The 15,567-nt window shown below is 34.4% G+C and overlaps 1 protein-coding gene across 1 annotated transcript in view; it reads right to left on the bottom strand.

Moving 5' to 3' along the window:
• Positions 1 to 29: 29 nt before the first annotated feature.
• Positions 30 to 15,567, bottom strand: part of TPR (translocated promoter region, nuclear basket protein) — a 65,199-nt gene continuing 49,661 nt past the window's right edge. Inside the window, exons 41-52 of the mRNA XM_082834670.1 lie at positions 14,540 to 14,737; positions 13,592 to 13,723; positions 13,291 to 13,381; positions 10,565 to 10,749; positions 9,286 to 9,354; positions 9,080 to 9,174; positions 6,979 to 7,085; positions 5,642 to 5,737; positions 5,345 to 5,501; positions 3,534 to 3,652; positions 776 to 871; positions 30 to 152 (exon numbers count right to left, since the gene is read on the bottom strand). Coding sequence (XP_082690796.1) covers positions 97 to 152; positions 776 to 871; positions 3,534 to 3,652; positions 5,345 to 5,501; positions 5,642 to 5,737; positions 6,979 to 7,085; positions 9,080 to 9,174; positions 9,286 to 9,354; positions 10,565 to 10,749; positions 13,291 to 13,381; positions 13,592 to 13,723; positions 14,540 to 14,737 — 1,401 coding nt within the window. The 3' untranslated portion in view covers positions 30 to 96. The remainder of the gene's footprint in view (positions 153 to 775; positions 872 to 3,533; positions 3,653 to 5,344; positions 5,502 to 5,641; positions 5,738 to 6,978; positions 7,086 to 9,079; positions 9,175 to 9,285; positions 9,355 to 10,564; positions 10,750 to 13,290; positions 13,382 to 13,591; positions 13,724 to 14,539; positions 14,738 to 15,567) is intronic.

The following is a 15,567-nucleotide window of genomic DNA, read 5'->3' as shown; positions in this document are numbered from 1 at the left end:
ACCAATTTAAATACAAAAATGTTTTTCAACTCGACAATCATTACACTAAAACAGATTTGACTAGCTTATTCACAGTTATTATAGTTTATAGAACACTTAATTAATATTTCCTCTATTTATTCCTCCTCTCCCTCCCATTGCATGGCTCATACCTATAAGAGAGAAAAAGAATTAAACTGAATGCATCTTTTAAAAAGTTAGCTCAAAACTAGAGTATTCACTTACCCTAGTTCATTATAAAAATTTTCAAGATCAAGTGTGCAGGCATGTAGACAAAAAGCTGTTAGATATGTCACATCTTCAATGGAACTTACAACAATCAGATTAATGTTTTATTACATGAATGCAATCTCTAACAGTTACATTGGAAAACAGAGATATTGAAATTTTACATTTCTTTTACTAGCTGAACAAGTCACAAAGCTTTATTCTGCTGTATAAAAAGTATAACAACAATAGGCAGAGATGTAACAAGTAGTTACATCTACATAGCACTATAACAGTTTAGCTTTTCCAGATTATACCATGAATTTAAGGAAGAAATGAATAAAAATAAAATGTAAGCACATATTCATGATATACCTATGGTATACAAACTTGTCTGCAAGATGTTTACAGATTAGTAAACATCATATGCTCAATGTATACTTATTTAATCAACCCTTGGAACGTTTTAAAAAAACTAGATACACATTGGAGGCTTAAGGATTAGAAAACTCATTCCATTTATTACTATCCCACATCCTATCACGTGATCAATATGTTAGAAATTTACCTCTCTGTCTGTTAAACTGACGACCACGGACACCTTGTCTCAATGTTGTCTGAAGTCTTACTCGTCTGAAAGGCTTTGGCTGACTACTGCTGGTATCTAAGAAAAGCATTAATATACAAGAAAGCAAGTTAATAAACAAGAAAGCAGTTATAGTGACAAAAACTAATTACTAAATGAATGCATGGATAAAATGCAGAGGTGCCCATTGCGTTCAATATTTAAATGTTGTTTTTTTAACAAGGGACATTTAACAAACAGAAAAGGTAAAAAGTTAAGAAAAAAGTTCTTTTTGACTTTTTTCATTCATTCACTCTACTAATTTAATAATAAATATGTACTTGGTGCCTATCCATTTATCAGACACTGTGCTAGGGGTTGGGGAATACAATGGGAAACAAAATACCACATCCCTCAGGAAACAACAGTCCATTACAATATAACATGAGTCATATCTGACTCTTCTCTTTTCCAGATGTCCCCAATCCAATCATTAGAAAATCTTGCAAGCTCTAATTTATTTACTTATTTATTTATTTATTTTTCTATTTTTTCTAATTTATTTTTATTTATTTATTTATTTATTTTGCGGTACGCGGGCCTCTCAGTTGTGGCCTCTCCCGTTGCGCAGCACAGGCTCTGGATGCGCAGGCTCAGCGGCCATGGCTCACGGGCCTAGCCACTCCGCGGCATATGGGATCTTCCCGGACCGGGGCACGAACCCATGTCCCCTGCATCGGCAAGCAGATTCTCAACCACTGCGCCACCAGGGAAGCCCGCAAGCTCTAATTTAAATATATATCCCAAATCTGACTACTTCTCACGACCTTGACTCTACCATCCTAAAACATCATTTTTACCTTGAATTATTGCAATATCCTCCAAACTTTCTCTTTGTTTGTCCATTACTCACTTTCAGTCTCTTCTCTACACAGCAGCAAAACTGATACTGTTAAGTCTTTAAAGCAGATCATGTTACCACTCTGTTTGAAGCCCTCCAAAAACCTGCTACATCCATGAAAGCCAAAGAAATTCCAATGGTCTCCTAGATCTTTCCTCCCTCACCCTGTTACCTCCTGCTAGTCTCTCTCTGTCCTTACTGTGCTCCAGCCACAAAGGCCTCCTTGCTGACCCTGAACACATCACACCGCTGCCTTATGGACTTTGCATCTACTATTTCTCTCATCCTGGAACACCTTCCCCTGAATAGCTGCACAGCTTTGCTCCCTTACCTCTTTCAGGTCTTTCCTTAAATACCATTTTCTTAGTAATGTTTTTGTGAAATTGCCTGGCACTCGGTGGGCACTTAAGTATTTGGGGACCAAATGGATAATTGCTTAGATGGGGAGGTTTAGTATTTTATGTTGTCAAATAAATTTAAGAACACCCTAATTTCATATTATACTGTAAAAGGGAACAAGAACCATATTTTCTTATGCAAGCTCTGATAAGATATAGCTAGTACCAATTCTCCTGTTGAGGAAAGACAATTCTCATGGGACATCAGGATATAACTGGAGGCACAGAACTTCAGTTATTGTATTGTATTATTAATAATATTACTGTTTTACTAGTAACTATGACAGCTACAATTTTTTGGGGCTTTCTTACTGTGTGTAAAGCATTGAGATATAATTTACATACATTATTTTAAATCTTGACTGCAAGATGAGCTATGAATGCCCATATTTCACAATGAAATGAGCAGAGATTTAAAGTTACTAGCTGTTAAAAGGCAGATACAGGATCTGAACCTGGGGATGCTGGCTATAGGTTGATGTGTCACAGAAAAGCGGCTAAAAGGGAGAATATATCTTGAGATAGGAAAGTTCCATGATTGAAAAAAGTAGTAACTGAGCAGGTCTTCCATAAAACCTGAAGGTTCTACAACAGAGTTTGAGGATTACTGCTATAAACCATTTAAAATGAAAACAATCAGAGAGGATGACTGAGTATGTATTTCTTCAATAATAAAAGTAATTCCCTACCTAAAAACTTTGAGATAGATAAGCTAGTGTAGTATACTGTTTAAGAGTGGAGTCTCTGGAGTCGAACTTCTTGAGTTTGCATCCTGGCTTGCCCATTATTTACTCACTATGTGACTTGGAAGGAATTTTTCAACCTTTTGTGACTCAGTTTCCATTACTATGAAATGGGTATGCGTGCTTACCACGTTGGGTTGGTGTGAGAATTAAGCGAGTAAATATAGGTAAAGGGCTTAGAATACTGTCTGATACACAGTAAGTGCTCAATGAATGTTAATTAATTTTTAAAAGGTCCTGCAGAATTAATTTTTATTGCAAGAAAGATACATAAAATAGCCCTTTTCAAAGTTAACTTCAAAAACATGAAAAACCAAACTTTAAAACTATTTATATCAGTAAATTTCAATTTTTTTTTTTTTGAAGCAACAGAATTCCCAACCCTCAACCCTCCATACCAAATCTCATGTAGAACCTAATAGGCAGAAGAAATAAAAAAGGAGCTGCTCTGGTTTAAACACAGGCAGGAGGCCTGGAGTACTACTCCTTAGCTTCTCTCCTAATAACCCACCCCCTCACAACCCCTATAGCACCTCTAATGTAACCAATTCCCATTAATATAAGCCAAGTTCCTTTTAATAAAATAAAATTTCTCTTTTAAATGAAGCATTTTAAAAGTCAAGGAAAAAAGAATTATCAATTGTAACTAACAGAGCAGGATCTTTTGCAAACAAGTTTGATGTATAAAAGCTGTACTGTAGTCAAGAGCAGGAACTTACCTACAGAAGAACTGGAAGGAGGGTCCTGGCTGGTGGAAGGAAGATCTGACTCATCAGATGCCTGAACAGGCTCTTCTTCCTGCTGGCTATCAATTTCGAGGCCTGCTTCTGAACTAATACTAAGAAAGGAAAACAAAAATTGATTAGAAAATACAAAACTGATCCTAGAATGTATCCTAAATTTTTCCCAAACTTTATTTTTCGATAGTCTACCATTTAAATAACCCAGAGCTCCCCTCCAACTCAAAACTGCAGTCTCTGATATTGGTAACCATACATTTTTTTTAAAAGGCAGGGGCAGGGGAAAAGAGAGCTCAAGCTCCATTTTCCTCACTCCTTTTCTCTCTAGGACATGTTTCAATTTTAATTTTTGCTTTTTCCTCTCTTTTGCTGTTGTTGTTTTTTCTTTTTGACAAAAGATGTTCACATTCTTGATATTCACAACAGATATATTATCCAGATTTTGATACATCACAAAACAACTTTCTAGGAAAGCAGAGTACTAAAATAATTCACAACGGTTACAACTATTAGTAATATACCACTATTTCACCATGGGCTCTAGCCCAGATGAGATAGGCTAGGGTAGGTGAATTCCTGGCTCAAAGCTATAACTCCATTTTTCTCTCTCTCTCTCCCATTCAAGAAAGTACATCAAAAAGCAAGTGAGGGAGATAAGAGTACAAGAATAACTTGAATCTGTTCCAGTTTCTATCGTCTGCAAACTTTAGTACACTTATTAATAACAATGTACCTGAAAGATACCTCTCATGACTCTGCTAAAGTTGAGAAGAACTGGTGAAGTGCAGCCTACGCAAGTTATTTTAATGTTCAGAGTCTGAGCTTTCTCATTTGTAAAACGGAGATAATACTTTGCAGAGACACTGTGTGGTTTAGAAATGACATATATAAAGGGACCTACATACATGGTATGGAATTAAAGGCAGCTAGTATTTTCAGCAGGATCTGTAACTTTCCCCAAATTAAGCAGCACTGTGTTAGAGGCATAATAATAGACCTGCCTTTTTTCTTATATACTAGAGTTGGCCTGTAATTACACTAAGAAAATGTTGCTAAATAAAACAAAACCTCTGAGCTCCACCTAGGAAATCTGGGTTCTAATTATAGCTATGCTTCTGACTATGAAGCAGTCCAACTTTTTTTATTTTATGAAGAATCAGGTTCCACCTTGAAAGTTAAACTTCTCCAAAACCACTGTCCAATGGTTCTTTCCATTAAATTACTCCACCACCTTTGGTTTAAAAAAGCCCAGATGATTTGTTATGAAATACTTCTTTTGTTAAACTTTGTTTATAAGTGATGTGCTAAAAACAGTCAGGTCTTGAAGATTTCTGATTTTTAACAAGTTAGTGTTTCAGACCAAGTTCTAAATGCACGTAAATAAAAAATAGGTGAGGTTTGCTTGAGAGCCCACTACTAAATGGAAAATTGAGTCATTTCCTAATATTTCCTAATTTTCACAGAAAGCCTTCTTTCTTGGGGAAAAGTTCAAGCAGCGCTATTAATGGAAAGGTGATTCTAAAGAATACTTTGTTCTAGAATGCATCATGCAATTTTCAAGGAGATAACCTTTTAAAAAATTATTTGTCTTCTGTAATAACCATGTCTTAAGTCTTAAAATATGTTATTTTGTGCAAAAATTAGTTTTCCAAAATATATGGCTTGGTTTACTTTTGTAACAGGATGCTATTGAAAACACAGCTCAAGAGACTGTTGCTTCCTGGCTTAAAAAAGAAAATGTAAAAGTCTGACAAGTTTAAGCAAGCAAAAATTACACGGTAAACATTTACCCTTCAGATTCTGCCTCCACAAATACTTCATCTCCATCATCACCTGTTGCTGTTTCATTTGTTGTGGATAAAGTGCCAGTGGATGTTGTCACCATTGGAACAGACTGAGAAGCATGCTCTGAAGCATCAGAGGTGGTACTCTCAGTAAATACAGTCACTTGAAAAAATGAAAGACCAGAAAAGCAATGAAAACTTTAACAACTTTGTGTTTTCTCTAATTTTTAGCTAGAAGATATATCACAGGTTTCCATTTTACCATTATAACACATAATCTATTGATCTGCCTTTGATACCTACCCGGGGCTGCTACTTGCAGAGGAGTAGTGGGAACACTTCGGCCACCCGACTCCTCTTCGTGAGCTAGGAAGAGGGGTGTTTCATACATTCCCAAACCTAAAGACAATTCTGAATATTAATGATTGAAAGAACAAAATATTGTCAATATCCCAGACATCTAAAAGAAAAAAACTAATCAGTGGAGACACACAAATTTGTTGGAGCCCACAATTAGCCCACCAAGCAAAAATCAACCCCTCAAAAATGTAAATACAATTTAAATGTTTCCTTTAAGCTCCCTAACACTAATTTAAGTAACCCTAAATAAAAAACAGCTAAAATGCTCTTATAAGTTTTGTACAAGCTAACTTTACTGAGTGCCCAACTATGAACTAGGTACTGTGTTTGAATCTACTCTACACCAAAACAGCAAGGTATTATTAGTCTCCTTTTCGCTAAAGAAACTGAATTTCAAAGAGATTAATTAACTTTCCCAAAGTTACTAGTAAACTGGTAGCATTCCAATTTAAGCCTAGATCTGACTTCCAAGTCTTGGAAGTGTCCTATAATAAAGCCACATAAAATTGTGAATTCCTCTGAAGTCAACTCACAATTTCATATTGGTAGAGGGAAGCAGTGTTAGACCTCACATCCTAAACCACCAGGGACTAAGATGTATTGCATGACTTACACGAGGGCTGCAGATTAATCTTTGTTTTGGGCTTATTATTAAAACAGTATGCATTCCCTATTCACTTACAAAATGCCATAATTGCTTCCCAGAAATATAGCGGGTTCTATGAATGCCAACCAATGATTAAAAGGTAATTAATTCCAGAAATAGCACAATTCATGTCCAAATAACCAACTGCTATTGCTTATATTAGGGATCATTTTATTCCACGTTTTTTTAACATTTTATTTTTCTTATTTTTAATGTTAATGGAAAATATCTAACTAGTTTCATACACTTAACTAGGAATGTCAAATGTCAAACTAAACAAAAAATATGCTGTATTCCTTCCAACAACTTTCAAATGGCTGGTTAGTACCTAGGTATATTTATTAGCACAACAGATACTCCTGATACTATACTAAAAGCCAAAAGAGATACAAATGTAAAAGCTAGTCATTATGCCCAAAGAACTGAAAATTTTGTTGGAAAGACTAATATGTAAGGCAGTGCTTAATAAGTAGTAAATATATTATAGCTTCTTCCATAAATTAGGATAAGGTTTATTTAGATATAGACTTTTTTACATTAATATTTGCTCACTTAAAAAAAAATCATGTCAGAACAGCTTATTATCAAAATACATGCAAATCCAGGAGAGCTAAGCTTTTATTTAGCGATTTACCTCCTTGAGAAGCAAGTTGGCCAAGATCAGAGTGACTAGAACTCGTTTGTGGCATATCTTCAGGTGGCCCAAAACGGAATCTAGGAACACCAGCAACCTGTGGGGAACTAAACAGACAAAAATTAATTTAAGATGACACTTAAAGTTACCTTGTTTAAACTGCAATGATGGAAAGACTATAGGAAGAAGGAAGAATAAGCATAAACAAAGTAGGAAGAAAACAGTTTGAAAATAAAGTTGATAAAGGAATTCTCATTTATGAAAATATTTTCAAAATATCAGTTGTCAACAATTTAGCAACAATATAAATCGTGTGATTCATATTATGTGATCTATATATACATGATTTATACATAAATAGCTTTCAGCTGTCCTGAACTACACCTCACATTTCTTGAATCTGCTAGAAATCTCTATGTAGATATACTGAAAGCAACATAAACTGAACACGAAATGTAACGAAAAAAGAATAAAGTCATGAAAAAAGTTTTGTCTCAGTTTTCAACGTTTAGTCATAGATAAATCAGGTCACCTCTCGAGCCCAATTCTTATCTGAAAGAATTCACTAGGTGGCTCCCAAGGTCTAGAAAAAAACTTTAATATTAGAGGGCTAGAAATTTGTTTTCTCGCTGACCTAATAACACTACCATCCATCTTTCTGCCCATAATCCAGGATATAAAATAGCATTATCTCACTCTTTGCCCACTCCTTACCCTAACCTTTCTTGGCTAGTCAGCTACTGATGTTTATGGATTCTACCTCAGTAGTAACTCTTGAATCTATTTTCTTTTCTGTTTCACACTATTGCTTTAGTTAAGGACAGTCTCAGGTGAATTTTTAAACCTGTCTCCATAAGTTATTCTTCTACTAGAAGGACATTAAATTCTTCTGAGCTATGTGAGAATGTTGTTGATTGGCTGGCACTCAGCAGTTCTTTAGGAGTGAGTCTGTTTCTGACTGGCTGACTTTTGGAAGGATGGGGCTGACAATGATCAGTTGGCTTGTAAAATTGTGTTAGCTGAGGTGAGTTGTGGTTAACTGAGCAAGTTTAAAACTGGTTCTGATGGCCATATGTTGCCACATACTACAGAAAAATCAATCATTCCCCAAGTTTGTAGAAACATTTTTATTCTATTCTTCAGGTACATCCTGTCATGAAACTGATACTTCAGCCACAATTAAACATGTGCACTTCCACGTGGAAAGTCTTTTTATTCTTTAAAAGGAGTGGTATAGCACAAGCGTTAAAATAGGTTCTAGAGCCAGACTGGTCTGAAATAAACAAACAGTCACTTCCTTGCTGTCTGACCTCTGGAAAATTTGTTAGCATCTCTGTGCTTCCTTATCTGTAAATGAAATTATAGTATCTATCTTCATAGTTACGAAGATTAAATAAACTGATTCATGGGAATACTCAGTAAGTTTTAGGTGTTTTTTTCCAAGACTCAATTTAATGTTGTCCCCATGAAGTCCTCTCAGATTCTCTTCCCCTAAGTGTTAGAATAAACCACTCCCTCGTTTATATAAACAAAGCCTATTGCTTATGCCTCTATTCTCCTAGATTGTTTAGGTTATTGTTAGTTGTGCATATGCTTAGCTTTCACAACAATATTTTCCATCATGATCACTGTAATTACCAATACCTTCACCAACATCTATAAAGCATTTATTATGTGCCTAGTGATATTATAAACATGTTAACATAAATTCATTTAATTCTCACAACTTATGAGGTAAGAACTATTGTATTATTATTCTTATTAATAAAATGAAGATACTCAGGAACAGAGAACCCAGCAACTTGACATAGCTAGTAAGCAGTACAGCTAGGTTCCAACCCAGGCATTCTAACTCTAAAGTCCATGCTCTTAACCATTTTTATACTGTCTTTAAATTTCAAATTCCTGATGGAAGCAACTGTACTTCATTCACCTCTATGTGATTTTCCCCAACACTACACCCTCAACCCTCCTACCCTCAACTGCTTAGTACATAGCATAGGACTTAACAAATAATGAATCAATCAAATGTAATCAAGTTAACAGGGAAACAGGAAGAATTTGATTAGTCACAAAGTATGTTTCCCTCTCACTGACTTACTGAATTGCTTCAGCAAATCCATCAGTACGATGTGGCACAACAAGAGTTGGGGTACTTGGAACTGTTCTATCTTCATCATCAAAAAAATGCTGCTGCTAAAAAGACAGAAAACAAGTACTAAACAGGCATGACAAGAGCATACGTATGGACTACACAAATAACTGCTGAACAAATGAATCACTTTTACACGACAGGTAGGTACTTACCATGCCACCTATTCCTGGAGTCAACTGAAGCCCACGTCCTACAGACTGCCTCCGGGTCATCTGGATTCTCTATGTCAAGAAAGGAATTTCATTTGTTTTAAGGAATTAGGCAATGAAAGAAACACCAAATGTTAACAGATATGGCTTATTATATGCTGGTAATAAAATAACTGAAATGTTAGCAGATAATGTAATCACTGGGATTTTTCTTAGGAAAAACTGCTACTAATCTTGTACCAGTACTAAAGAAATCCATTTTGTAAACAACGACATGTTTTTAATTATAGACCATAATATTAACCAAGAGACAAATATTTTATTAGCCAGTAGATAATATTAACCAATATGTAAAACCAAACTCTGATCCTATTTGTAGGTTCCGATCTAACTTAGTTCCCATCTCCTTAATTTAAGTGTTAGTAAGTATCCTTTGATCTTAAAGTTTAATTATCCTTTGGAGTTCAAACAGCCGTACTGACTACTTGTAAACTGTTTCCCAATTTAGACAATTCTAAATTGATAGAATTGGCATATTTTGCAGGATCCATAAACAATCCTGTAAGACTTTATATTTTCAGAAGATGAGGTTATCTTCATCAGTGGTATTTTAGTAGAATCTACACTTGACAGTGTTTAGTACACTACAGAGTAAGACTCAAGCTACATGATTAATAGAGCCTTTGTACTTTTCCTGCTATTTCTTCAAGAGCTTCTGATAAGAGATGTCCAATCCTACTACAAAGAGTGTTACATGGAAAGGGTTATGCACACTTTCATGAACTTTAATAGTGGATATTAATATATGTGATTGCAAAAAAATAAGAGGAAAAGAAGTTCTGTTAAGCAGAACAGAAATTTCCTTTTTTTTTTTTTTTTTTAAAAAAGTGCACCTTAGAGAAAGAAACCTTCAAAACAAATGGTGGACAGATGCTGAAATACATTTTATTTTAATTAAAATCCAAGAAAATTTTCTTTAACCTGTAAAAACAGTGAGGAGACTTTTATTTTCTATGAATATAATCATCTCACTTTATACACAACTTTAATAACCCTTGCCTTTCCAAAGTTCACTTCCTCTATGAAGTAAATTACTGCCATATTTCAGGGAAAATAATTCAGAGATTAGTTTCAGCTCAAAAATTTTACAAAAATATACCAAACATTAGAACGTTCACTTAATTTCTGGGGAAAAACAAAGTAATTGCTAATCGAAAGAAAGGGAGAAAAAACCCAACATGTTTTCAAGTAAAATTTTCAGAATGACTGGTCTTTTTAATACCTGAACTGGTGGTCCTAACTCTTGAGGTGGAGCATGAATGGTCAGTCTTGGGGGAAGTGGGTGTGGTGGGCGTCTTGGTGACTGAGGTGCTCGAGGGGTCTGTCTTTCAGATGCTGATGATGGCTGTTGTTCTCTAGAAATCTCCTGGGAAAAAGAGGACTCTGCAGTACCAGTATTTCCTTCACCTATAGGAAGAGAGAAGCTTATTTTGAACAATTATGTTTACCACAAAGTAACTTGGACAATCCCTAGAAGTATAAATCTTACCACTCGGAATGTTCACCTAATATTTTCAGAAAAAAAGGAGTGAGGTGTGGTAGACCCAGAGATATTGGGTGTGCAGTTAACAGTGGTATGGCCTTAGCAACTCCCTTCTATTTATTTGGTTGGTTAATGGAACAAAAATGTAATGTACAAGAAACATTTTTCTGAAGATATCAAATAATGGACATAAAGCACCTAGCTTAACACATGATAAAATAAACATTTAATAAATTTTGGCTCATATTATTAAAATAGGCAAATTACCTAAAGATCAAACCACTACAGTTATTAGTATTACACTCAAACAGGGTGAAGGAGATTGGTAAAAAGCCTTACAGTAACTTTCATATTCTGGTTTTCCTAAATTTTGAATTTCAACGGCCCTTCAGATGTCTAGGTCTTCTACATACAAAGTAAAACAACAGAAGTGAAAAGTTGAATACGATATCAATTTAGTAGTTTAAAAGTCTGAGGTCTAGAATCAGATTCCAGCCCTAACACTTTTTGTTTTTTAAACGTTTTTATTGGAGTATAATTGCTTTACAATCGTGTGTTAGTTTCTGCTTTATCACAAAGTGAATCAGTTATACATATACATATATCCCCACATGTCTTCCCTCTTGCATCTCCCTCCCTCCCACCCTCCCTATCCCACCCCTCTAGGTGGTCACAAAGCACCGAGCTGATTTCCTTGTGCTATGCGACTGCTTCCCACTAGCTATCTATTTTACATTTGGTAGTATATATAACTCCATGCCACTCTCTCACTTTGTCCCAGCTTACCCTTCCCCCTCCCTGTATCCTCAAGTCCATTCTCTAGTAGGTCTCAGTCTTTATTCCCATCTTGCCCCTAGGTTCTTCATGACCTTTTTTTAAAAATTCCATATATATGTGTTAGCATATGGTATTTGTTTTTCTCTTTCTGACTTACTTCACTCTGTATGACAGACTCTATGTCCATCCACCTCACTACAAATAACTCAATTTCGTTTCTTCTTATGGCTGAGTAATGTTCCATTGCATATACGTGCCACATCTTCTTTATCCATTCATCTGTCGATGGACACTTAGGTTGCGTCCATGTCCTGGCTATTGGAAATAGCCAGCTTTAACACTTAATAGCTATGTGATCTTGGTTATATCACTTTGCTTCTGCTTCTCAGATTCTTCACTGGTACCTGAATCTGATAGGCTTACTGTAAGAATTAAATAGTTCAGTACAAGTATAGTTGCTCAGAAAAAGCACTTATTTTGTAATTACTAGCAATGTACCAAATCCATCCACTAACTTAAAATTATCTAGACTACTAGGCATATTTTTGCTTGATTGTAAAAAATAAAAGGAAGTCTCCAACAAGTATTCAATGAGCATCTGTTATATGTTTTGTATCTAGGAAAAATGGCTATGAACACCCACCCTCACAAGACTTAGCTTCTAGTGATATTACCTAAAGAGGCAAAAAAATTTCCCTTTATAACCCAATTATGTGACACCAAAAAGGTGTTTCTTAAATCCATAAAATGTTTTAGAAAATGTAAATTATTATAATTAATCTCTCTCCTTAGCTCATCTCCCTTAAAAAGCAACACTATTTTCATTATATGGTTCAGTCTTCATTAGTTTATTTTTCTCTTAAACAATTAAAAGTTGAAAAGATTGCCTGCCTTTGCTTTCTTTAATTCAAATGAGCATACAATTTGCACTTTTAAATATACAGGCCTACACAGAAACTCAGATATACTGTTTTCCCACTAGTCTACATATATAAAGTTTTTATTATATTACTATTAATGATTCTGGCTCAGTATTTGTTAAAACCAGAATGGCATACTAGACGATCACCAATTCTTTAAAAAAAAATTTTAAAACCATTCTAAAATAAAATTATTTTCTATGAATTCCATAATTCTTTACTGCCTATAACAGTCCAGCTGACCTCCAGGACTCATCCTTTCAAGAATTAACAAAAGGTGTGCTATATTGATGAAAAAATCTTTTATTCATTGGAAAACTGGACAACACTGCAAAACTCCTACACCCACAAATCTTGAAACATGTAGCCTGATTAGACTGACCTCTTCTGGTTGTGAACTGCCATTACTATTAGAAGTCCCTGACTTAAATTTCTACTTAAGAGCAGCAGCAACACATGGCATTTATAATGCTTTGTAGATTTAAAATTTTTGAATCTTACAGCAGACCAATGAGGTAGAAAAAATAGTATAATGACTACATTTTAGATATAAACATAGTAGACTTTACGAGAATGATAATGACAAAGCAAGAACAAGAGCCAATCTTTTGCTTGCCAGTTTATTAACCAAGTTTTATTACCTATGTGATAATTAAGTGCAGTCCTAATTTAGAAAACGTCAGGTTAAAATATTAAAAGTGTTCAATTAAAAAGAGACTAACAAAACAAAACAAAACATAAAGAAAGAAAAACAAAACCAAATCTCACCACTGTTTTGAGAATCAGCTGCTCTCTGATTACTTTCACCTCCACCCATACTTTCTTCTGTTTCTGTACCTGGATCAGTCCCATCACCACCCTAAAAACAAAATATGAATGCTAAATGCAAATAAATCAAGTAGTTACCTTAAAAAATAATTAACCAAACCAAACCACAGTAGAAACAAACAAAAACCCAAAGATAAGAAAAGCTGTAGTGTTCTGAGAATACAAGCCTTTTTATATTCTTGGAAAACAATACTAAGCAAGTTCTTAAAGAAAACTGATGGTCAAAATTCTAGCCAGTTACCTCAGCATCATCAGCTTCATACCCATCGTTGCCATCTGCACTACCAGTGCCTTCATTACTATCTTCACCCTCGTCTCCCATCCCTGTGTCATCTTCATCATCATCGTCTTCTTCTTCATCTTCTTCATAATCCTAGTAAAAAATCCCCAAGTATAAATAAAGATCTAGGACATGGTACACATGTTCTGCATATCTTGATACCATGGTCAGAAATTTAAGTGACTCATTATTGACCAGGATACAGGAGTTGTCCTGAAAGTTATATGGGATTACTTCAGTGGCAGCAAGTGTCAAAACTGTGAAGCTTACTGGAATTAGTACAGTAATAATCAACTCTGAATTCTAACTATTCATATGAGATCAATTCAAAGATTAAAGCTCCCAGATGTCCACAGAATGTCAAGTGGTCCACTTTAATTCTAAATTTAAAATGTGGCATTGAATAAGAAAATGGTGAAATTATACTATGCTATAAGCTTTTAAAAAACATTGATTAATAAAGGAATCTAAAAATGAGAAGCTGTCAATATAGAATTAACTCCCAAAATAAAATGCCAAGTTTCACTTAGAATATGTTTTAATTATCATGACATTCTTTTGAAAAGAACTATAAGGGCTCCACAAGAAAAAAAAAACCTTTTTATTTCCAGAAACCACAGTGCTTACAATTAAGTCTATAGTCACTTTTCAGTGAGATTTAAGATTAAGTTTAATTAATCTAACAAATCCTAAAGGACTCAGTAATCATTTAAAAAAAAATGAGATTTTCCATCACTTGTTCTATGCAAAATGTTAAGTGCATAACTAATCAGGATAAAAGAAAAGCATAATAATCTATTTAAAGTGACGGGGAATCAGAATTTACTGGTTGATGCATTAGTATTCCCAAGGATTTCAGCATTTCATCCAGCAGTTTAAAACAATACATGATTTCAAATCCAAATTTACCTCATGTTCCCCATCATTTTCATCATCATCCTCCTCTTCATCATCACTGTCAATTACAATGACATCATCTCCTTTGCCTTGACCATCTTGTGATGATGTTGTTTGCTGATCTGATTGAAGAGGTCCAAGGTCTATTTGTAGAGACTGAGAGGTTTCTTCACTGTCTTCCATTGGTGTATAATCTCCCTGGGTGACTCCCTTTAAAAGCAAAAGATAAATGAATAAACAAACAAATAAATAAAGTCAAGTATACTTAAAACTATCAGTGACATACTGTAGATATAAGTAAAGGCTAAAGAATACTTATGGACTACCAGAATTTTATTTTTAAAAATACGGTTTTGAAAGCAGAATTAATTTAAAATAAATGCTTTGAGTTTCTTACAGTCTTCCTATAGAAGAATTATTATAAATCCCACTGGGTAATACTCCAATAAAAAAGAGAGAAAACACTTTATGTAGACACACATGTATATATGTGTCAAATCTACCAGTGTGGTACTGTAGATGAGTGTTGTCCATCAGAAGTATAATGTGAGCCACAATACATTTCCCATATGGAATTTAAAATTTTTTAGCAGTCACATAAAAAAAAAAAAGCAGGTGAGATAAATTTTAACAATAATTTAATATAGCCCAAAATTTCAACATGTAACCTATATAAAAATTATTAATCCTACATTTTAAAATTTGTAATAAGTCTTCAAAATCCAATGTATGTTTCACACTTAAGAACATGCCAGTTTGGACTAGCCATATTTCAAGCGCTCAACACCCAACATGGTTAGTTAACAGTGCGGACCAAAGGCATAAAAAAGACTATCCATGGAACTGCAACATATAATTTTAAAAAAGACAAAAAATTTTCCCCAAATCAGAAATACTGTGTAAAACACACTAAATAAAACAAACTATTATAACTGTCTTTTTACAAAAATACTTCTCCCCCTCTCAAAACTCTATCTTAAGCCTTTAAACTGCATTAAAGATATACCAGACGTAAAAATAATTCTTCCCTTAATCTATTT

The sequence above is a fragment of the Leucopleurus acutus genome (genome assembly GCF_964270905.1).
Source record: "Leucopleurus acutus genome assembly, chromosome: 2".
Classification (NCBI taxonomy): domain Eukaryota; kingdom Metazoa; phylum Chordata; class Mammalia; order Artiodactyla; family Delphinidae; genus Leucopleurus; species Leucopleurus acutus.
This window is presented reverse-complemented; position numbering and strand designations above follow the sequence as displayed.